The 22,642-nt window shown below is 37.8% G+C and overlaps 1 protein-coding gene across 7 annotated transcripts in view; it reads left to right on the top strand.

Annotated features, from left to right (window-relative positions):
- The window catches only part of CCDC66 (coiled-coil domain containing 66), a 49,627-nt gene that overhangs the window by 7,195 nt on the left and 19,790 nt on the right, over window positions 1-22,642 (top strand). For 5 of the 7 annotated variants that reach the window (XM_068982792.1, XM_068982791.1, XM_068982788.1 and 2 more), the window contains exons 4-7: window positions 1,670-2,111; window positions 3,736-3,901; window positions 5,474-5,577; window positions 7,024-7,145. In XM_068982792.1, the coding sequence (XP_068838893.1) occupies window positions 1,670-2,111; window positions 3,736-3,901; window positions 5,474-5,577; window positions 7,024-7,145 (834 nt within the window). The remainder of the gene's footprint in view (window positions 1-1,669; window positions 2,112-3,735; window positions 3,902-5,473; window positions 5,578-7,023; window positions 7,146-22,642) is intronic. The other 2 variants (XM_068982793.1, XM_068982790.1) reach the window with 1 other exon arrangement.

The raw sequence follows: 22,642 nt of genomic DNA, 5'->3' as shown, positions 1-22,642 counted from the left end.
TGACAGCGGGAATTTTGTCTTATTCATTTTATACCTTCAGCATTTTTTCCATAGTGTTGATCACCTAAAGAGCTACAGTTAATATTGATTGAATGACTGTTGAATTACTTTATGTTAGATGCGTCTGCAGAGATGTACAGTGGGTTAAAAAAGAGATAGATTTGAGAAAAGCAAGCTGTAATAGATTGGTAATGAAAACATGAAAGAGGGGAGAAAAAGACATTTGGAAGGAAGAAATGACCAATATTTGCTGGTAAACTAAAGAGCACTTTGAAGGGAAATAAAGAATGAAAGTTGACTCCATGGTTACTGATCTGAAAAATTGGAACAGCAGTGCTACAAAAATTAGATATTTTGGAAAGGGATGCTAACTTGGGGATGAGAGATAAAGAATTTGGTCTTTAAATGGTGTAATCGAAGATAGTCACTCAACAAAATTTCCTCAAACCTACTCTGTTCCACTCACTGTTCAGATACTGGGGATACAGCAGTGGACAAAGCAAACAAAAATCTTTGCAGTGTGGAGTTTAAATTAGAAAAAGGTGGAATGGGCAGAAAATAATCAAAATAAATATAGAATATTACAATACCAAAAGTGCTATAGAGCAAAATAAAGGAGAGAAAGGGAAGGGACAGTTCAGTTTCTTAGTCGTGTCCGACTCTTGGTGACCCCATGGACTGCTGCACACCAGGCTTCCCTGTCCATCACAAACTCCTGGAGTTTACTCAAACTCCTGGCCATTGAGTCGGTGATACCATCCAACCATCTCATCCTCTCTCATCTTCTTCTCTTCTCGCCTTTAATCTTTCCTAGTAACAGGCTCTTTTCCACTGAGTCAGTTCTTCACATCAGGTGACCAGATAATTGGAGCTTTCTGCCATGAGGGTGGTGTTGGGCACAGTCGCTTGGGAAAATGGGGAGGAGGGAGGTGGGAGTGAGTTCAGAGCAGGAAGCCTGCAATTTTTAATAGTGTTCAGAGAAGACTTCCATGAGCCAGTCATGTTGGAGCCCTGATTTGAAGGTGGTTAGTGAATGAACCATGTAAAATTTGAAGGAATAATGTCCAATGTAGAGGGATTGACGAGTGCTAAGGTCTATGACTGGAGATTCTTGTTGAAATTGTGATTTGAAAGATTACAGTTATGGGTAGTTACAAGGTCAGGATAAGAATCCACTGTGGGAATAGGTAACTGAGGTAGCATGGAAGATACGCGTATAGGAGCAGAGTCCAGGGAAGTGAGGGTATTCAAACGATGTAAAAGCACCAGTAGTTAAGATCGGAGTTAGGTTAGAGAGAGGGATGGTGACGCACCAGCTAAGATTTTCAAGGAATAAGGGCTGGTAACCTAAAGGTTTGTAAAGACAAAGGTATTGTGGATGTTACAATGCTGACATGAGATTCAAAGCTGAAGTGGAATGGACTGTAACAACCAAAATTAAAATTGTTTTGTAATCTTCATTATCCTGAAATAAAAGAATAATTTCCAGTTGTTAAAGATTTCAAGTCACGATTTGCAAAGGTTAAGTATAAGTTTCTACGGGTGTATTACCTGACTAGCAAAGTGGAGGGAAAAAAGTTTCGAAGCCTGGCTTATCATTGATTATATAGAGATAATTGTTCATTTTTCATATGCTAGTATAAACAATAAATTTCTGTTGTTTTAACAGATGGGAAGTAAGACCAAGATTGCAAAATATCCCTTACGAACTAAAACTGGATACATTCTAAAATCACAAAATACTTGTGTCAGGAGTGAAAAATTTTTGCAAAAGAAAAGAATTGGTTCAGAAACTTCACTGCTAAACGGTGAAAAGAATAGTATGACTTTTTCACCCACTAAGGATTTATGCAAACAGTCTGTAAACAAAGACAGTCTTCATACCGAGAAAGAAATTTCATTTGCACCCGCTAATATACAGAAGACTAGAAACACCATGAATGCATTTGCAGTAGCTAAACAGAAGCCCTGCAGAAAGCACATCACAGGTGAAAATAGAAAGAGCAGTTTGGTGTGTCTAACAGAAGACCAACTACAACGAATTTTGATGACTGTAAACCAAGGAAGTAAATCTATTACCCTGACTGAGAATGGAAAGGAGGAGGAAACAAGTAAGATTTTTCTAAAATTTTAATATTTTATCAATATGTAAAATTGAGTTTACATTTAGGATTTGAGTTTCATTGTATTTTACATAACTGCCTGTTAAATTTTAGTTTAACGCATGAACTTTTAAAATAAATATTTGTTTAGAAGACATTCTGTCATATGCAGAATTACTCTTAGAGTTAAAATATGCCATGTTTTATTTAACATTAATGCTAAGAATATTATTCTCATGTACCATAGCCTTAAGAAATCCAGCTTTGTGCATCTAGATGTTAGTACAGAATGAAAGCTGCTGTGCTAATTTTAGAATGTTAGGAGGCTTTACTTAGATGAAAAATAAATATGTAAAATGTTCAAAAAAATTACTATAGTACTTCTAGTGAAAAACGAGAATTTTGCTATAGAGATTGGACACGAGTTGCTAAAAAGGATTATTTTCCTGGCCCTGGCTTTTGTTCTTCCTGACCTTCAGTCCTTGCTAAGAATTGACAGCATTGTCTTTTTAACCAGTGTAAAACACTCACTTTGAAGTAGTAGGGTATTATATGCCTTCTATTTTACTAATTAGGGCATTGCATTATATTTTTAAAAGCCTTCTAGTTTCAGCTTTAAGGATTTGTGACTATGAGTAGAAATAGTACTAAAATTTTGTTAGGCCACAGTGACATGAATAAAAATAAAATTAACAGTCACCAGAAAGAGGGCCCACAACTGGTTTGGGGACCAGGTAGCTCCTTGACACTCCCATAGGACTCAAACTGGAGTAATTTACCTCCTCTTGGGGTAGATTATTCTTTGTAAAGTGAGAGTGCTAGCTTTTATCTTTAAAAGTTTCTAAAAGTTTATTATTTTAAAAATATTTTTGTGTAATTATTTGGCTGCACCGTCTTAGTTGTGACGCATGGGATCTTTAGTCTGTTTTCAGTTGTTGAGTGCAGGATCTCTAGTTGGGCAGTGGGATTTAGTTCCCTGAGGAGGGATTGCACCTGGGTCCCCTGCTTTGGGAGCTCAGAGTCTTAGCCTCTGGACCACCAGGGAAGTCCTTTTTTTTATATATATATAAATTAATTTTTATTGGAGTATAGTTGCTTTTAAGGTTTCCCAGGTGGCTCAGTGGTAAAGAATTTTTTGAGCCAAGCATATGTGCCCTATATAAAATATTTGGAATAGATATATACAATAGTCTGTGGAAAAGTTCTGCAGTGATTGATTTCCCACCTAAATGAGAAAAATAAGGACAAGGTAATGAGTTTTTTTTCTAAATCTATTTGCATTTTTTCTCCTTTAAGTTGTGATTTGTGTTATTTATATTATTTGTAAAAGTTTTGTTGGCAAGAGTAAATGGAGGTTTTTTTCCCTCGTTGTTGTTGCTTGTTTTCTTAGTTGAAATAAAAGTTTGTATGGCTATGGCCATACCTCTGGGCCATTTAACCTCTGAGACTCAGTTTCCTTTTTTAACAAAAAGGGAATTGTAATACCCACTGCAAGAATTGCTGTAAGAAGTAATTAATTAGATAATGTGTAAAGCAGTATTTTAAAAAAAATTGTATAGCAGTATATCAAGATAAGGTATTATAATAGATGCAATTTTAGTATTAATTTTAAAACATGCATTTTGCCTTGTAGGTCAGTATAGTCTAAATTTAAACAATATTCCTGATCAGCCAAAGGATGAGAACATCATGGGACTTATCCAAAACACTGAGACTGTTTCATCTATTCAGGATGAAAGCAAATCTGTTTTAAATAAAAATCAGGTGACATCTAATCAGTGTGAGCAGAAAATTTCCACGTATGTAACTCATATCTGTTACTGTGGGGTCATCTTGGGAATATGATTTTACTTTTCTTTGATTTGTGTGTGAAATATTTATTCTGAAGACTAGAGCTATTTAATGTTTTATTACTTAATATTTATGGAGTAAGTTTACAAACAAAGCTAGTGGAGGTGATGGAATTCCAGTTGAGCTATTTCAAATCCTGAAAGATGATGCTATGAAAGTGCTGCACTCAATATGCCTGCAAATGTGGAAAACTCACCAGTGGCCACAGGACTGGAAAAGGTCCGTTTTCATTCCAATCCCAAAGAAAGGCAATGCCAAAGAATGCTCAAACTACCGCACAGTTGCACTCATCTCACATGCTAGTAAAGTCATGCTCAAAATTCTCCAAGCCAGGCTTCGGCAGTACGTGAACCGTGAACTCCCTGAAGTTCAAGCTGGTTTTAGAAAAGGCAGAGGAACCAGAGATCAAATTGCCAACATCCGCTGGATCATGGAAAAAGCAAGCGAGTTCCAGAAAAACATCTATTTCTGCTTTATTGACTATGCCAAAGCCTTTGACTGTGTGGATCACAATAAACTGTGGAAAATTCTGAAAGAGATGGGAATACCAGACCACCTGACCTGCCTCTTCAGAAACCTATATGCAGGTCAGGAAGCAACAGTTAGAACTGGACATGGAACAACAGACTGGTTCCAAATAGGAAAAGGAGTATGTCAAGGCTATATATTGTCACCCTGCTTATTTAACTTATATGCAGAGTACATCATGAGAAATGCTGGACTGGAAGAAGCACAAGCTGGAATCAAGATTGCTGGGAGAAATATCAGTAACCTCAGATATGCAGATGACACCACCCTTATGGCAGAAAGTGAAGAGGAACTAAAAAGCCTCTTGAAAGTGTAATAGAGTGAAAAAGTTGGCTTAAAGCTCAACATTCATAAAACGAAGATCATGGCATCTGGTCCCATCACTTCATGGGAAATAGATGGGGAAACAGTGGACACAGTAGCTGACTTTGGGGGGAGGGGATAGTATATTAAAAAGCAGAGATACTACCTTGCCAACAAAGGTCCGTCTCGTCAAGGCTATGGTTTTTCCAGTAGTCATGTATGGATGCGAGAGTTGGACTGTGAAGAAAGCTGAGCACTGAAGAACTGATGCTTTTGATCTGTGGTGTTGGAGAAGACTCTTGAGAGTCCCTTGGACTGCAAGGAGATCCAGCCAGCCCATCCTACAGGAGATCAGTCCAGGGTGTTCATTGGAAGGACTAATGCTGAAGCTGAAACTCCAGTATTTTGGCCCCCTCATGGGAAGAGTTGACTCATTGGAAAAGACTCTGATGCTGGGAGGGATTGGGGGCAGGAGGAGAAGGGGACGACAGAGGATGAGATGGCTGAATGGCATCACCGAATCGATGGACATCAGTTTGAGTGAACTCCAGGAGTTGGTGATGGACAGGGAGGCCTGGCATGCTGCGATTCATGGGGTCGCAAAGGAGTCAGACACGACTGAGCCACTGAACTGAAGTTTATAGAAATGTATAATAAGGTTTCTGTTATTTTTTTATGTTTTGTCTTAGAGAGAATGTATGGAAACCAGCTGACATATTCAGTACTCTGGGAGAAAGAGAACGTGATAGAAGTTTATTGGAAGCAAAAAAAGCCCAGTGGAGGAAAGAGCTTGGTAGGTAATTATTGTACCTTTTATTATATTAATAGTTTTGTTATCTAAGAAATATATATTGAGGATGAAATATACCTTTCAATATATTATCCAAAATCTTATTTTATATCATTCACCATCTAGAGTAGTTCTCTGCAAATGGCATAATAAACTTTATGATTTCACATTCCTTTCTGTTAGGCCTTTTTTTTTAGCGCTCTGGTGTTCATCCAAAGCCATGGATAAACATTAATATCAGTGTCATTCTGGAGCTCAAACAAACAAACGTTTCTTAACATTTCTCATTTCCTGAGAATCCATTTTTATATTTTTCCATTACAGAAATTTGTATAGGTTGAAATGGTTCTATTTAAAAATGTTTCATTTCAAAAATTAAAACTTTCTGACCAACAATCATCAGTAGGCTATCAATCAGTATATCCCCTGTAAAAACAAGCTTATTTATCTTTTGCAGTCTGTGGATATCATAATAAAATAATTTATAATTTGTGTTAAGTTGGATTTTAAGGTAACTGAGACAATAACTAAGAAACTCCTGTTACTTCTTGGGAGAGACTTAGGGTCCAGGTACGAGAGCTTGAAAAATACTGAAGTAATAGTTGTACTTCTTAGAAATAGTTGTACTACTAAAAGCATGAAGATGGGATTCATTGTCCACTGAACTGGAAAGTTTCTAGTTAGTCATAGTCCTGCCAGGACAGGTAATCTAGAAAAAGAGATAAGCAGAAGAAACTGGGAGTGAATTGCTGTTGGAAGTCAAAGTAATAGAAGAGTGAAGAAATTAAATAAATGTATAGTAACGGTATCAGAATGTTTGGAGATGGGATGCAAGTTTTTATCATAATTCAGCTTTAAATGTTTTGATACAAATTTGGACACATGATTTTATGTATTTTACTTTTCAGCAGTTATGAATAATAGTGCCTGACATTTTTTAAATACTTTGTATGAGGCCCTGTACTGAGAATAAGCACTATTATTAATCTCATTTTGCAAAGTGAAAAAGGGGTTTAGAGGAGTAAACATCAGTTTTCCCACAGTCACACAGCAGGGAAGTGGTTAACCTTCAGTTTGAACCCAGGTTTTTCTGACTTCAGTGTTCTAGCCTTTAAGTCTGTTAGTAATAATTGAATGAATTGAATTACCAAAGAATAGAAGCTCATGTAATTAGCATAATATAAAATGTTACTCTGAAAAATTGCTCCTTATTTATAATTGTAGTAAAATAAACATTTTACATTCATTTATGCCATACTTAAATTTGTTTCTGATTAAATATTTTATTTCATATCTCTTAGAATTCTCTCTGTCTTGAGTTAACTTCCTCAAAAACAATTTTGAGTAGATCTTCTTAAACATTTGCACTCTTTAAGAAGGTCATGATTTGTTTACGTGATTTTTTTTTACAGTTTTTACATATTTTTTAAAAAAGGACATTATTTACAGATGAACAGGTTGCTTTAAAGAAGAAAGAAAAAGAAGCTTCTGAAAAATGGAATAATCCATGGAAAAAATCTGAAAGTGATAAAATAGAATGGGAAAAACTTCAAATTCTGGATCATTCTAAGGTAAGAGCATCAAAATCAGGCATTTATGGAATGTAAGATACCTTAACTGCAGTTTTTTAATGCTAAGCCTTGTTTATATCATAAAGCTTATTTTTGAAGCTTACTCATTTTTTAAAAATCTCACTCTGCGTTTGATGTTTTAAAATGTTATTTTGAATTAAAGTATGACCTCAACTACTCTGTATCCTATAAATAATCTTACTATATACTGTAATATAAACCTACTATATTGTAGGTGAATATAGAGGTTCCTGGCACCTCCTTGAGGCTGCTCTAAGAGATCTTCATGATGTTTTCAGTTCAGCTCAGTCATGTCTGACTCTTTGCGACCCCATGGACTGCAGCACACCAGACTTCTCCTGTCCCATCACCAGCTCCTGGAGCTTACTCAGACTCATGTCTATCGAGTCAGTGAAGCCATCCAACCATCTCATCCTCTGTCATCCCCTTCTCCTCCCGCCTTCAATCTTTCCCAACATCAGGGTCTTTTCCTCTGAGTCAGTTCTTCGCATTAGGGGGCCCAGAGTATTGGAGTTCCAGCTTCAGCATCAGTCCTTCCAATGAATATTCAGGACTGATTTCCTTTAGAACGGACTGGTTGGATCTCCTTGCAGTCCACTGGACTTTCAAGAGTCTTCTCCAACATCACAGTTTGAAAGCATCAATTCTTCGGCGCTCAGCTTTCGTTATAGTCCAACTTGCACATCCATACATGACTACTAGAAAAATCATAGCTTTGACTAGACGGACCTTTGTTGGCATGATGTTTTACGTGATCACAAAATTCTACCACTGACCATGTGGTATCCATTACAAGGTTATCAAGTCAAACATAAGTGATTGCTGATCAAACAGAAGTATATACTGTGTGTCCCTCAGGAAGTGCTTCAGGAACTTCAAATTCCATATGTGTTTAATATTAGACAAAAAAAGTACCCTTGTTTTTCTATTTATTTTTAGACTTCTGCCTGCTCTTCTAGCATTCTGTCACAGTCTCCCACTCAGGTAATGGCAATCCATGCTGATGGGCCCTCACTGCCTCGAGCTAGTCAGATTTCACAGGTAAGTTCTAAGTGTCATTATTGTAAATACATAAACCCTTTCACATCGATTGCTGTATAATGTATTTTCTTGGAAAAAATGAATCTCAGTACTCTTTTTAAAAAAATTATTTGTAATTAATGAGTACAGTATGCTCCTTAAATTTTTTTAAAAAGTTATCAACTATTTCTTTTTTTTTCCTTCCTAGTGAACAATTTACATTTAGCAAATGCATCCTGAAAATATGGTAGTAAACTAAAGATATCATTCTGGTGATAGAAATTTTCAATACTGGTAGATTTCTTACAGAATACATCTGTTTAGGTTGTTTGCATGGCAGCTTTTTTCTGCTTCATGTGGGACTGACTTCCCTACATCAAATAATTTTATAGGCTACTCAAATTATTAACATGAATTACATTTTTCTGTGTTCCCCGAAGCACTTTGACTGGCTGTTAAAAGGCAATCCACTGGTCTTGCTGGCAGTAATTTCGGAAAATTCTGTAGTTTTGGATGACAATTATATGTTTTTAAACTTTAGAACTTGATGCATGCAGATACTACTAAAAACTACAAATAAATCTATTCATGAAGTTGTTGAGAATTAGTTGCAAGCTTGTTTACTTTTCAACATTAGGATCGAAAAGAACTTTAATGCTAAAAATATTAAGTACTTCTATTACTGAAATGTTGGTTGAAGTGTCAGTGTGTTGCTTATTTTGCATGGCTTTTTAGGTCATTTATTATCCAGGAGTAACCCCTACTATATTAATGCAAATAAAGAATTAACCATTTGAGGTGATTTTGCTTTTTTTTTTTTTTTTTTAATGATAACGTTTGTCTTTTCTTTTGTAATCCAGAAAACCAGTAAAGTTATTTATACTGTGGAGTCAGAAGTAGGGGTTGGGAGTGGGAGAAAGACTAGAAAGGAAAACATAAACTAAATCTAGGACTGAACAACCAAAGATTAGGGTATGATTATGTTTGTATATTTTTACTATTTAAATATAGTTTTTAATGTATTTTAGTATAAATGTGGTTAAGATAATGGAGAGGTACTAATGAGGGGACATGAACTAACTGGGTAACAAAAAAAAAATCCCCCTTTAAATACTTGAAAGATATTGGTTTCATAAATCGCAGCCATAGCCACAAGCATTTCTTTTATTTGAATGAATATTAAGTTAACATCTTCATGTAACTGAGGAGAAATTCAGTTGCAGGCAGAATCATCAAGGCCAGTTTTGTTAAAACAGGAGGTAATGCATGTAAAGTGGGTAGGACAGTGACTAAAGTAACAAGTGTTGAATGAAAGTGTGCTGTAGTTACAATTTTCAAAGCACAGGACCATTCTGAGCCCTGAGGCTGTTAGAAGTCAGTCCTCCCACCATCTTCCTTTCTCCTCCTCTTGATTCTCAAATCTTATTTCTCCTTCCCCAGTTGAGTGGTCCTGCATTCTCTTTCCTGTATTGTTCAACTTAAACATTCTTTTACGCTCTGCGACTTAAAATTTCTTATTGTTTCTAAGAAATATTTCACTTATAGCCTCAGCCTTTTTGACGGTACCTCACTTTCTGGTGACAGTACCTCACCGGAAACCTTGGCTTTCTCTAATGACTATATCCTTCCCTGGGAAGCCTGTTATTAAGAAGAGTATATTCTTTCATACTCTGTAACATGGGATAGAAAGTGTGGTTATCATTCTGCTAGCTTCCTATTGCTCCCACCAGACCGTAGTTCTGCAGTTGGACAACAAAATATTCTTCTAATTTTTACCCTTTTTTTGGTGGCAAAATATACATAACATAAAATTAATCATTTTGGGACTTCCCTAGCAGTCCAGCAGTTAATAAGACTCAGCATTTTCACTGCTGTGGGCCTTGGTTCTGTCTCTGGTTGGGGAACTAAGATCCTACAAGACATGTGATATGGCCAAAAAAATACAATATTAATCATTTTTAAGTATATACTATGCCAAAGCCTTTGACTGTGTGGATCACAATAAACTGTGGAAAATCCTGAAAGAGATGGGAATACCAGACCACCTGACCTGCCTCTTGAGAAATCTGTATGCAGGTCAGGAAGCGACAGTTAGAACTGGACATGGAACAACAGACTGGTTCCAAATAGGAAAAGGAGTATGTCAAGGCTATATATTGTCACCCTGGTTATTTAACTTATATGCAGAATACATCATGAGAAACGCTTGGGTGGAGGAAGCACAAACTGATATCAAGATTGCCGGGAGAAATATCAGTAACCTCTGATATACAGATAACACCACCCTTAAGGCAGAAAGTGAGGAAGAACTAAAGAGCCTCTTGATGAAAGTGAAAGAGGAGAGTGAAAAAGTTGGCTTAAAGCTCAACATTCAGAAAACTAAGATTATGGCATCCGGTCCCATCACTTCATGGGAAATAGATGGGGAAACAGTGGACACAGTGGCTGACTTTATTTTGGGGGGCTCCAAAATCACTGCAGATGGTGATTGCAGCCATGAAATTAAAAGACGTTTATTCCTTGGAAGGAAAGTTATGACCAACCTAGACAGCAGAGACATTCCCTTGTCAGCAGAGGGCTGTCTAGTCAAGGCTATGGTTTTTCCAGTGGTCATGTATGGATGTGAGAGTTGGACTATAAGGAAGGCTGAGTGCTGAAGAATTGATGCTTTTGAATGGTGGTGTTGGAGAAGACTCTTGAGGGTCCCTTGGACTGCAAGATCAGTCGTGGGTGTTCATTGGAAGAACTGATGTTGAAGCTGAAACTCCAACACTTTGACCACTTGATCAGAAGAGCTGACTCATTTGAAAAGACCCTGATGCTGGGAAAGATTTAGGGTAGGAGGAGAAGGGGGCGATAGAGGATGAGATGGTTGGATGGCATCACTGACTCAATGGACATGGGTTTGGGTGAATTCTGGGAGTTGGTGATGGACAGGGAGGCCTGGTGTGCTGCGTTTCATGGGGTCGCAAAGAGTTGGACACAACTGAGGGACTGAACTGAACTGAAGTATACACTCAAGTGGCATTAAGTGCATTCACGTTGTCTTGCAACCATTGCCACGATCCATCTCCAGAATGTTTTCATCATTCCAAACTGAAACAGTACCCATTAAACAGTAACTCCCCATTTCTCTCTCCCCTTAGCCCCTGGCAGCTACCATTCTACTTCCTGTTTCTATGAATTTGACTATTCTCAGTATAATTAAGTGGAGTCACATGGTATTTGTCCTTTTGTGTCTGACATATTCCACTTAATGTTTTCAGGGTTCATCCACGTTATAACGTATCAGAATTTAATTCCTTTTTTCAGGTTGAAATACCATTACATGTATAATGCTGCATTTTGTTTATCCATTTATCCAAATGTTGATGCACATTTGAATTGTTATCACCTTTTGGCTATTGGACATAATGCTGTTATGAGCCTTAATGTACAAATAATCTTTCCACATCTGTATTTTCAATTCTTTTGGATCTGTATCTGTAATTAGAGTTGCTGGATTATATGGTAATTTTGTTTTATCTTTTAAGTTTTCAAAAATTTTTTCTTTCTTTCTTTCTTTTTTTTTTTTTGCCTGCTCTCTGTCTTTGTTGCTGTGCGAGCTTTCTCTAGTTGTGGTGTGGTATGCAGGTTGCTCATTGTGGTGGCTTCTCGTTGCAGAGCATGGACTCTAGGGTGCATGTGCGGTTCAAGAGTTGCAACCTGGGGGCTCAGTAGTTGTGGTGTGTGGGCTTATTTGCTCTGCAGCATGTGGGTTTTTCCTGGATCAGGGACTGAACCCATGTGCCCTGTATTGGCAGATGAATTCTCAACCACTGCACGATCAGGAAGGTCCCTTTGTGTTATCTTTTTATGTTAAATTTTTACCAATTTTAATTTGAAACTTTTATTTTTAATTGTTACACTGTTTGCACATTGCTTCACTATTGTCCATTCCTGTCAACAGTGCACAAGGGTTCTGATTTCTCTACATCTTCACTAGCACTTGTTTTTTCTATTCTTTTCAGTAATAGCCATCCTAATGAATCTAATTGCAGTTCTGATTTACATTTCACTAATGACTGACGATGTTGAACATTTTTTCATGTGCCTGTTGGCCATATGTGTATCTTCTTTGGAGAGATGTCTATAAGTCTTTTGTCCATTTTTTAATTAGACTTTCTTTTCTGTTGTTTTGTTGTAGAACTTTACATATTCTGGCTATTAACTCCTTATCAGATACATAGTTTACAGATATTTTCTTCTATTTCACGAGTTGCCTTCTCATTTACTTCATAGTGTCCTTTGATATATAAAAGTTTTAAATTTTGATGAAGACCATTTTATCTATTTTTTTGTTCTTGCCTGAGCTATTGGTGTCATATCCAAGAAATCATTGCCAAATCTAACATTGTGGAGTTTTTTCCCTGTAAGTTTTCTTCTACAGTAGTTTTATAGTTTTAGTCTTTGATCTATTTTGAGTTAATTTTTCCATATGGTGTAAGGTAAGCATCCAGCTTCATTCTTTTGCATGTGAATATCCAGTTTTCCCAGCACCAGGTTGTTCTTTCCCCAGTGAATCATCTTGGCACCCTTGTCAAAATTCATTAAACTGTATATGAAAGGGTTTTTTTCTGGGCTCTCCATTCTATTCAACTGTTCTGTATGTCTGTCTGTATGCCACCATGTCAGTATTTTGATAACCGTATCTTTGTAGTAAATTTTAAAATCAGAATGTATTAAGTCCTCCAATTTTGTTTCTTTTTTTTTTTTCCCCAATATTGTTTTTGCCTAGTCTGGGTTCCTTTTCATATGTGTTTCAGGATGAATTTTTCCATTTCTGCAAAAAACATCAAAATTTTCATAGGGAAATTTTCTTTCATTTCAAGTTTTGATTCTTTAGCTTACTTTAGGTAATCCTGACAATATGAAGCCTTCCTATCCATGCAGGTAGAATTTCTTTCTATTTCTTTGTGTCTTTAATTTCCATCAGTAGTGTTTTGTAGTTTTCCATGTACATGTATTTGGCCTACTTATTTAAAAGTATTTTACTCTTAGTAGTTGGTGCTGTTGTACATGGAATTGTTTTCTTAATTTTGTTTTCCTGGGTTATTCATTTTTAGTGTGTAGAGATGCAACTGATATTTTCTCTTGGTTTTATATCTTGCAACTTTGCCAAATTTGTTTTAGTCTAATAGTTGTGTGTGTGTGTGTGTGTGTGTGTGTGTGTGTGTAGACTTTTGAAGGTTGTGGTTATTGTGCATCATGTGAGTTTGATTTGGATCCTTTTTGGTATTATGCTTTCTTAATGTGTATACACAAACAGTGGTCCACATTAATGCCCAGGGTATTCATATATGCATTATCGTCACTGAATCATGTATCTCTATCTGTCCCTTTTTTGACTTTTCAACTCTCTGACTTATGTTACAGAATATTTCTGACACACAAAAGGATATGTTGACCTTAAAAAACAAAAGAGCCAATTATTTTGCTAACAAGATGAGTTTATTTGGGAATAGTAGAGAATTATAATTTGGGATAAGCCAATGATGACAGACCACAGGCAAGTTTGGAGAACACAGGAGATGGACTTCTTTTATAGAGGAAAGGAGAAAATTGGGGAGGGTTGTGGTGGCTGTAGGTGATGGAAAGCTTGTTGCTGGTCAGAAGAAAATTTTGTTTGGGTCTGTAAGCTATGGTGAGTCATACATGAGTGACAGATCCCCCTTCAGAGCTTCCTGATTCCATTTTAAATGAGGTTTCCTTTATTCATTTTCACAGACACAAAGGATAATCCATAACACATCTCTATCAATGTCCTGTACCAAAAAGAAGTCATTATAGCATAGTCAGAGTTCAGGGAGAATTTCTATAGATTTACACCAGTTACAGGATGGGGCTTTTTTGAAGTTTTTATATCTTTTTATTGAAATATAGTTGCTTTACAGTGTTGTTAATTTCTGCTGTACAACAACATGAATCAGCCATGTTGTTGTTGTTCAGTCACCAAGTCATATTCGCCCTCTGCAACCCCATGAACTGCAGCATGCTAGCCTTCTTTGTCCTTCTCCCTGAGATTGCTCAAACTCATGGCCATTGAGTCAGTGATGCCTTCCAACCATCTTACCCTCTGTTGCCCTCTTTTCCTCTTGCTGTCAGTCTTTCCCAGCATCAGGGTCTTTTCTAATGAATCAGCCCTTTGTATCAGGTGGCCAGAGTATTGGAGCTTCAGTCCTTCCAATGAATATTCAGGGTTGATATACTTTAGGATTGACTGTTTTGATCTCCTTGCTGTCCAAGGGACTCTCAAGAGTCTTCTCCAGCAGTGCAGTTCTGAAGCATCAGTTTTTCGGTGTTCAGCCTTCCTTATGGTTCAACTCTCACATCCATACATGATACTGGAAAAAAAGATAGCTTTGACTAGATGGACCTTTGTTGGTAAAGTGATGTCTCTGCTTTTTAATATGCTGTCTAGGTTTGTCATAGCTTTTTTCGCAAGGAGCCAAGCATCTTTTAATTTCATGGCTGCAGTCACTGTCCACAGTGATTTTGGAGCCTGAGGAAATAAAATCTGTCACTGTTTCCATTTTTTCCACATCTAGTTGCCATGAAGTGATGGGACCAGATGCCATGATCTTCATTTTTTCAATGTTGAGTTTTAAGCCAGCTTTTTCACTCTCCTCTTTTACCTTCATCAAGAGGCTCTTTAGTTCCTCTTCACTTTCTGCCATTAGGGTGGTATCATCTGCATATCTGAGGTTATTGATATTTCTCCCGGCAATCTTGATTCCACCTTGTGATTCATACAGCCTGGCATTTCTCATCATGTACTCTGCATATAAGTTAAATAAGCAGGTGGCAGTGTACAGCCTCGATGTACTCCTTTACCAATTTTGAAGCAGTCCGTTATTCCATGTCCAGTGATAACTGTTGCTTCTTGTCCTGCATACAGGTTTCTCAGGAGGCAGGTAAGATGATCAGGTGTGCCCATCTCTTTAAGAATTTTCCACAGTTTGTTGTGATCCACACAGTCAAAGGTTTTAGCATAATCATGAAGCAGAAGTAGATTTTTTTTTTAATTCCCTTGCTTTTTCTGTGATCCAGCAGATCATTGAAATTGGCAGTTTGATCCCTGGTTCCTCTGCCTTTTCTGAATCCAGCTTGTGCATCTGGAAGTTCTCAATTCACATACTGCTAAAGCCTAGCTTGAAAGATTTTGAGCATAATCTTGCTAGCATGTGAAATGAGTGCAATTGTATGGTTATTTGAACATTCTTTGGCATTGCTTTTCTTTGGGATTGGAATGAAAACTGACCTTTTCTAGTCCTGTGGCCACTGCTGAGTTTTTCAGATTTGCTAGCATATTGAGTGCAGCATTTTCACAGCCTCATCTTTTAGGACTTGAAATAGCTCTGCTGGAATTCCATCACCTCCACTAGCTTTGTTCGTAGTGATGCTTCCTAAGGCCCACTTGACTTCACACTCCAGGACATCAGGCTCTAGTTGAGTGACCACACGATTGTGGTTATCTGGGTCACTAAGAACTTTTTTGTATAGTTCTTCTGTGTATTCTTGCCACCTCTTCTTAATCTCTTCTACTGCTTCTTGCTGTTTCTGTCCTTTATTATGCCCATCTTTGCATGAAATGTTCCCTTAGTATCTCTAATTTTCTTAAAGAGATCTCTAGTTTTTCCCATTCTATTGTTTTCCTCTCTTTCTTTGCATTGTTTATTTAGGAAGACTATCTCTCCTTGCTGTTTTCTGGAACCCTGCATTCAAATGTGTATATCTTTCCTTTTCTCCCTTGCCTTTTGCTTCTTTTCTTTTCTTAGTTATTTGTAAGGCCTCCTCAGACAACCACTTTGCCACTTGTGTTTCTTTTTCTTGGGAATGGTTTTGGTCACCACCTCTTGTACAGTGTTATGAACCTCTGTCCATATTTCTTCGGGCATTCTGTCTACCAGATCTAATCCCTTGAATCTATTTGTCACTTCTACTGTGTAATAAGGGATTTGATTTAGGACATACCTAAATGGCCTAGTGGTTTTCCCTATTTTCTTCAATTTGAGCCTGAATTTTGCAATAAGGAGCTAATGGAATGAGCCACAGTCAACTCCAGGTCTTGTTGTTGCTGACTGTATACAGCTTCTCCATCTTCAGCTGCAAAGAATATAATCAGTCTGATATTGGTATTGCCCATATGGTGATATTCATGTTAGAGTTATCTCTTGTGTTGTTGAAAGACAGTGTTTGCCATGACCAGCACGTTCTCTTTACAAAACTCTGTTAGACTTTGCTGTACTTTATTTTGTACTCCAAGGCCAACTTTGCTATTATTCCAGGTATCTCTTGACTTTATACTTTGGCATCCAGTCCCCTATGATGAAAAGAACTTTTGTTATTGTTGTTCTTCTAGAAGGCATTGTAGGTTTTCATAGAATCGTTCAGCTTCTTCAGCATTAGTGTTTGGGGCACAGACTTTGATTACTATGATGTTGAATGGTTTGCCTTGGAAACGAGCCCAGATCATTTGGTCATTTTTGAGACTGTATCCAAGTTTGCATTTCAAACTCTTGTTAACTGTGAGGGCTACTCCATTTCTTCTAAGGGATTCTTGCCCATAGTAGTAGATGTAGTGGCCATCGGAATTAAATTTGCCCATTCCTGTCCATTTAATTTCACTGATTCCTAAAATGGCCATGTTCAGTCTTGCCATGTCCTGCTTGACCACATCCAATTTACCTTGATTCACGCACCTGACATTCCAGGTTCCTATGCAGTATTGTTCTTTGCAGCATCAGACTTTACTTTCACCACCAGATATGTCCACAACTGGGCATCATTTCCACTTTGGCTCAGCCTCTTCATTCTTTCTTGAGCTGAAAGAACATAGTCTGAACATTCTTTCTTGAGCTATTTCTCTGCTCTTCCCCAATAGCATATTGGATACCTACTGACCTGGGAGGCTCATCTTTCAGTGTCATATCTTTTTTGCTTTTTCATACTGTTCATGGGATTCTCAAGGCAAGAATACTGAAGTGGTTTGCCATTCTCTTCTCCAGTGGATTATGTTTTGTCAGGCCATGACTAGCAGGGCCATGCCCTTCAGCTGTTTCACATAGCTGGAGGACATGCTCAGTGGCATGGTTGTTCCTCTGCTGGTCCTCTTGAATGTGTGAACCTTTACCTGTCACTGGATGTTGGTCAACATGTTGCCTGGGGGCCTGGGCAAAGGCCTTCCTGGAGTTGTTGGCTGGAACCAGTCAACCCTGAAATCCAAAGATGCTTGCTCCTTGAAAGAAAAGTTATGACCAACGTTAATGTAAGAAACGCCGCGGGAAGAAGGAACCACCCCTATGGACCGTTGAACAGGGCCTTTTATTGGGCGGTCGCTCTCAGGCAGAACTCCCGGGAGCGGGTAAGCAGGGGAGCGAGGGAGGTCTGCGAAGCAAAGGGAGTCTGCGGGGTAAAGGGAGTCTGTGGGGTAAAGGGAGTCTGTGGAGTCTGCGAGGTGTGAGGGGTGGGGAAGGGGTTTTATAGCCTGGGCGGGGGCTCCCATATAAGGAAGAAAACGCAGGCTCAGCGGTGATTGGTGTTCAAGGGCTCCGTGTCGGTTCCTGATTGGACAGCTAGGGCTTCGTGTCGGCTCCTGATTGGTCGGCTTGGTTGCCGGCCTGTCTCCAGGGTGTGTCTGCAGCGCCCTCTGCCGGGGCATGTCCCGACATGCCCGGGCATGCCTCAGCACGCCTGACCTTTCCCTGACCTTTCGTCCTGACCTCGTGCTGACCTTTCGTCCTGACCTCACGCTGACCTTTCATCCTGGCCTTGCCCTGACCTTTCAGTTAACAGCATATTGAAAAGCAGACATTACTTTCCTGACAAACGTCTGTCTAGTCAAAGCTATGGTTTTTCCAGTAGTCATGTATGGATGTGAGAGTTGGACCATAAAGAAAGCTGAGCGCCAAAGAATTGATGCTTTTGAACTGTGGTGTTGGAGAAGACTCATGAGAGTCCCTTGGACAGCAAGGAGATCCAACCAGTCCATCCTAAAGGAAATCAGTTCTGAATATTCATTGGAAGCACTGATGCTGAAGCTGAAGCTCCAATACTTGGACTACCTGATGTGAAGAACTGACTCATTTGAAAAAACCTTGATGCTTGCAAGATTGAAGGCAGGAGGAGAAGGGGACAACCAAGGATGAGATGGTTGGATGACATCACGGACTCAATGGACATGAGTTTGAGCAAGCTCCGGGAGTTGATGATGGACAGGGAGGCCTGGCATGCTGCAGTCCATGGGGTCGCAAAGAGTCAGACATGACTGAGTGAACTGTACTGAACCCATTTTTTGATTGGATTGTTTTTTATATTGAGCTCCATGAGCTGTTTGTATATTTTGGAGGTTGATTATTCCTTTGTATGTTTCATTTGCAAATATTTTCTCTTATTCTGAGGATTGTCTTTTCATCTTGTTCATGGTTTTCTTTTCTTTGTTTCTATTTCATTTATTTCTGCTCTGATCTTTATGATTTCTTTTCTTCTACTGACTTTGGGTTTTCCTTGTTCTTCTTTCTCTAGTTGCTTTAGGCATAAGATTAGATTATTTATTTGAGATTTTTCTTGTTTCTTGGGATGAGATTGAATTGCTATAAACTTTTCTCTTAGAACTGCTTTTGCTGGGTCCCATAGGTTTTGGGTCATCGTCAGTGTCATTTCATTGTCATTTGTTTCTGTGTATTTTTTAAATTTCCTCTTTAATTTCTGTAGTGATCACTTGGTTATTTATAGCGTCAGACTGTTTAGCCTGCATGTGTGTTACAGGTTTTGTTCCCCTGCAATTGATTTATAATCTCATAGCATTGTGGTTGGAAAAGATGCTTGATAAAATTTCAGTTTTCTTAGGTTTTCCGAGGCTTGATTTGTGACTCAAGATATAATCTATCCTGAAGAATGTTCCATGTGCTTTTGAGAAGAAGGCATATTCTTCTGCTTTCAGTTGTAATGTCCTATAAATAGCAATTAAATCTATCTGGTCTATTGTGTCACTTAAAGCTTGTGTTTCCTTGGTTTCTGCCTGAATTATGTGTCCACTGGTGTAAGTGGGGTGTTAAAATCTCCCACTCTTATTGTGTTACTGTCAGTTTTTCCTTCTAGGGTTGTTAGCATTTGCCTTATGTATTGAGGTGCTCCTATGTTAGATGCATAAATATTTATGAATATAAATTCATATATAAAAGGTATAAAAATTATATCTTCTTCTTCAATTGATTCCTTGATCATTATGTAGTATCCTTATCTCTTGTGGCAGTTTTTATTTTAGGCTATTTTGTCTGATAAGAATATTGCTGCTCCAACTTTCTTTTGCATGCAGTGTCTTTTTCCAGCCTCTTACTTTCAGTCTGTGTGTCTGAAGTGGGTCTCCTGTAGGTAGCCTACACACAGGTTTTGTTTAGTATCCATTCAGCCAGTCTGTGTCATTTGGTTGGGGCATTTGATCCATATACAGTTGAAGAAATTACTGATGTATACTTTCCCGTTGCCATTTTCTTACTTGTTTGGGGTTTGGTTTTGTGGGGTTTTTTATTCTCTTGTGTTTTCTGCCTCGAGAAGTTCTTTTAGCATTTGTTTAAAGGCAGCTTGGTAGTGTTGAATTCTGAGCGTTTGCTTGTCTGTAAGGCTTTTCATTTCTCCATTAAATTTGAATGAGATCCATGCTGGGAAGAGTAATCTTGGTTGTAGGTGTTTTCATCACTTTAAATACATCCTGCCACTCCTTTTCTGGCCTGCAGAGTTTCTGCTGAACAATTAGCTGATAGCCTTATGGGGATTCCCTTGTATGTTATTTTTTGCTTTTCCCTTGCTGCTTTTCGTGTTTTTTTTTTTTGTATTTAATTTTTGTTAGTTTGATTAATATATGTCTTGATGTGTTTCTTCTAGGATTTATCTTGTTTGGGACTCTTAAAAGCATGTCACAATGCAGTAGAATAAAAATGGGATGCATAGAACCTTTATATTCCATCTGTTGTCTGGTTACTTTAGAGTCATGGAAAGAGTGTGAATTATGAAGCCCTTTCCACAATAGAAATGGGTTTTGTCTAAGTTATGCTGCTGCTGCTGCTAAGTTGCTTCAGTTGTGTCCGACTGTGTGTGACCCCATAGATGGCAGCCCACCAGGCTCCCCCGTCCCCCGGATTCTCCAGGCAAGAACACTGGAGTGGGTTGCCATTCCCTTCTCCAATGCATTAAAGTGAAAAGTCAAAGTGAAGTCGCTCAGTCGTGTCCAACTCTTAGTGACCTCATGGACTGCAGCCTACCAGGCTCCTCTGTCCATGGGATTTTCCAGGCAAGAGTACTGGAGTGGGGTGCCATTGCCTTCTCTGAGGAGAGGTAAATATCTAAGTTATAACCTTGTCCAAATACACTGACAGCCTAATTTCAGAAGAAATAAATACCATAGCCTGACTAGAATGAACCAGTCCTAGCTAAAGCTTCCCTTTGCCTCTCTCTACAGGGCAGTCTTGGAATCAGCGGATCCCCATTTCAGTCCTCCAAAATTGAACTTTATGGAAAAAAAGTTTGAAGACTGAGTGGGGAGAATTCCCCTCATGGTCCAGTGGTTAGGACTCCTTGCTTCTTCTGCATGAGTTCAGTACCAGTCAAGGAACTAAGTTCCCACATGCTGCACAGCTGAAAAAAAAGACAACTGATTGGGTCTCTTTGCCTTATCAGAAAGATTTAATAATTAAACGAGAAAGTTGAATTGTTTGATGGCCTGTTAGGATCCAAGTGTACTACATACTTCATATGCCTGTGAGTTCCTTTTTAGAGTAAGAGGCAGAACTTGGTATTGACAACAACTAAACAGGTAGAAGAGAGCACTAGAGTCATTGTGTGTGCCAGTTACCCATAACACTAGGCCTGAGTGTTGGTGGGAGTCTAAAGTGGTATAGCGATTATGAAAAAACAGTATGGAGCTTCCTCTAAAAATTAAAAACAGACCTACCATACAGTCCAGCAGTTCTATTTCTGGGTTTTTTTTCCTCTGGAAAAATCCCACTAAATCAGAAAGATATATGCACCCCATGTTCCTTTCAGCATTGATTACTGTAGGGAAGATATAGAAGCACCCTAAGTGTCTGTCAATAGATGAATGGATAAAGATTTGGTATATGCATTCGGCCATAAAAACAAATGAAATCCTGTCTGTGAAAACATGAGTGGACCTAGAAGATAGTAATACTAAGTGAAGTCAGTCAGAGAAAGACAAATATGATTTCAATTACATGTGGAATCTAGAAAACAAATGAATCAAACATAATGAAGCAAATAGTCTCATAGATACAGAGAATAAACCAGTGGTATTGCCAGAGAGGAGGGATATAGAGGGTGGCGGGATAAGTGAAATAGGTAAGAAAAATTAAGAGATAAAAACTTACAGTTAGAAAATAATGAGTCATGGGGATAAAATATACAGCATAGGTAATATAGTCAATAATATTGTAATAACTTTGCATGGTGACAGGTGGTAACAAGACTTATTGTGATCATTTTGTAATGCATAGATATACTGAATCACTATATTGTGCACCTAGAACTAGCATAGTGTTTCACGTTGGTTTTACTTAAATTTAAAAATTAAAAAAAGGGGAAGAAAATAAGGGTACCAGTCAGTGAAACATGTAATGAGTAAAAATGGCATTGCAGGTAGAGAGAGAATCATTAGTAAATTAATAATTAGGAAAAGTTAGATGAAGTGAGTAAATGGCTGGAAAAACTGTAACTTACAGCTGACTTAAAAAGAAGTAGAAAGCTTGCATACTCCTGGTTAAAGTAATGGTAGATCTGGGTTTATTAAAAAAAAGAAAAGCAACTTACCATAAGGGAAATAAATGACTACATGGTTTTACTGACAATTTCTGTGTAACTTTAAAGAAATAAGTCCCAAATTTAATCAGATTTCTAGGCAGTATTCTGTAAGCCCAGTATAAATTTGTTGTTAAAAGCCAGAAAAATAACAAAAAAAGGAAAATTATGTTTATTTCACATGGATATACACACAGAAATCATAAAATATATTAGCAAGTAAAATTTGACAATGTATGAAAAGGTAATAAATCATGACTAAGATAGATTCATGATAGGTAGTAAAGGAGATTTTTTTAAAAATCCACAAGTAAAAAAAAAAAATCCACAAGTATAGTGTACCATTGTACATAATAAAATGAAACAGTAGGTAGATGAAAAGCATTTGATAAAACTCGAAACCAGTTCATTAAGGAAAATATTTCAGGTAGTTAGAAGAAATTTCCAATTGAGAATTTAAAAAACTATAGCAGACATCATGCTGAATGAGATATTTTAGTAGTATTCTTTTAAAATTAAAAATGAAGTAAGATGCCAGTTATCATTACTATTTGTTATTGATGGTCCTAACCAGTATAGCAAGAAAAGAAATTAAAGTCTTAAGAACC

Source organism: Capricornis sumatraensis, chromosome 10, assembly GCF_032405125.1.
Source record: "Capricornis sumatraensis isolate serow.1 chromosome 10, serow.2, whole genome shotgun sequence".
NCBI classification, from domain to species: domain Eukaryota; kingdom Metazoa; phylum Chordata; class Mammalia; order Artiodactyla; family Bovidae; genus Capricornis; species Capricornis sumatraensis.
The sequence above is the reverse complement of the archived record's forward strand: the minus strand, read 5'-3'. Positions and strand labels throughout refer to the sequence as shown.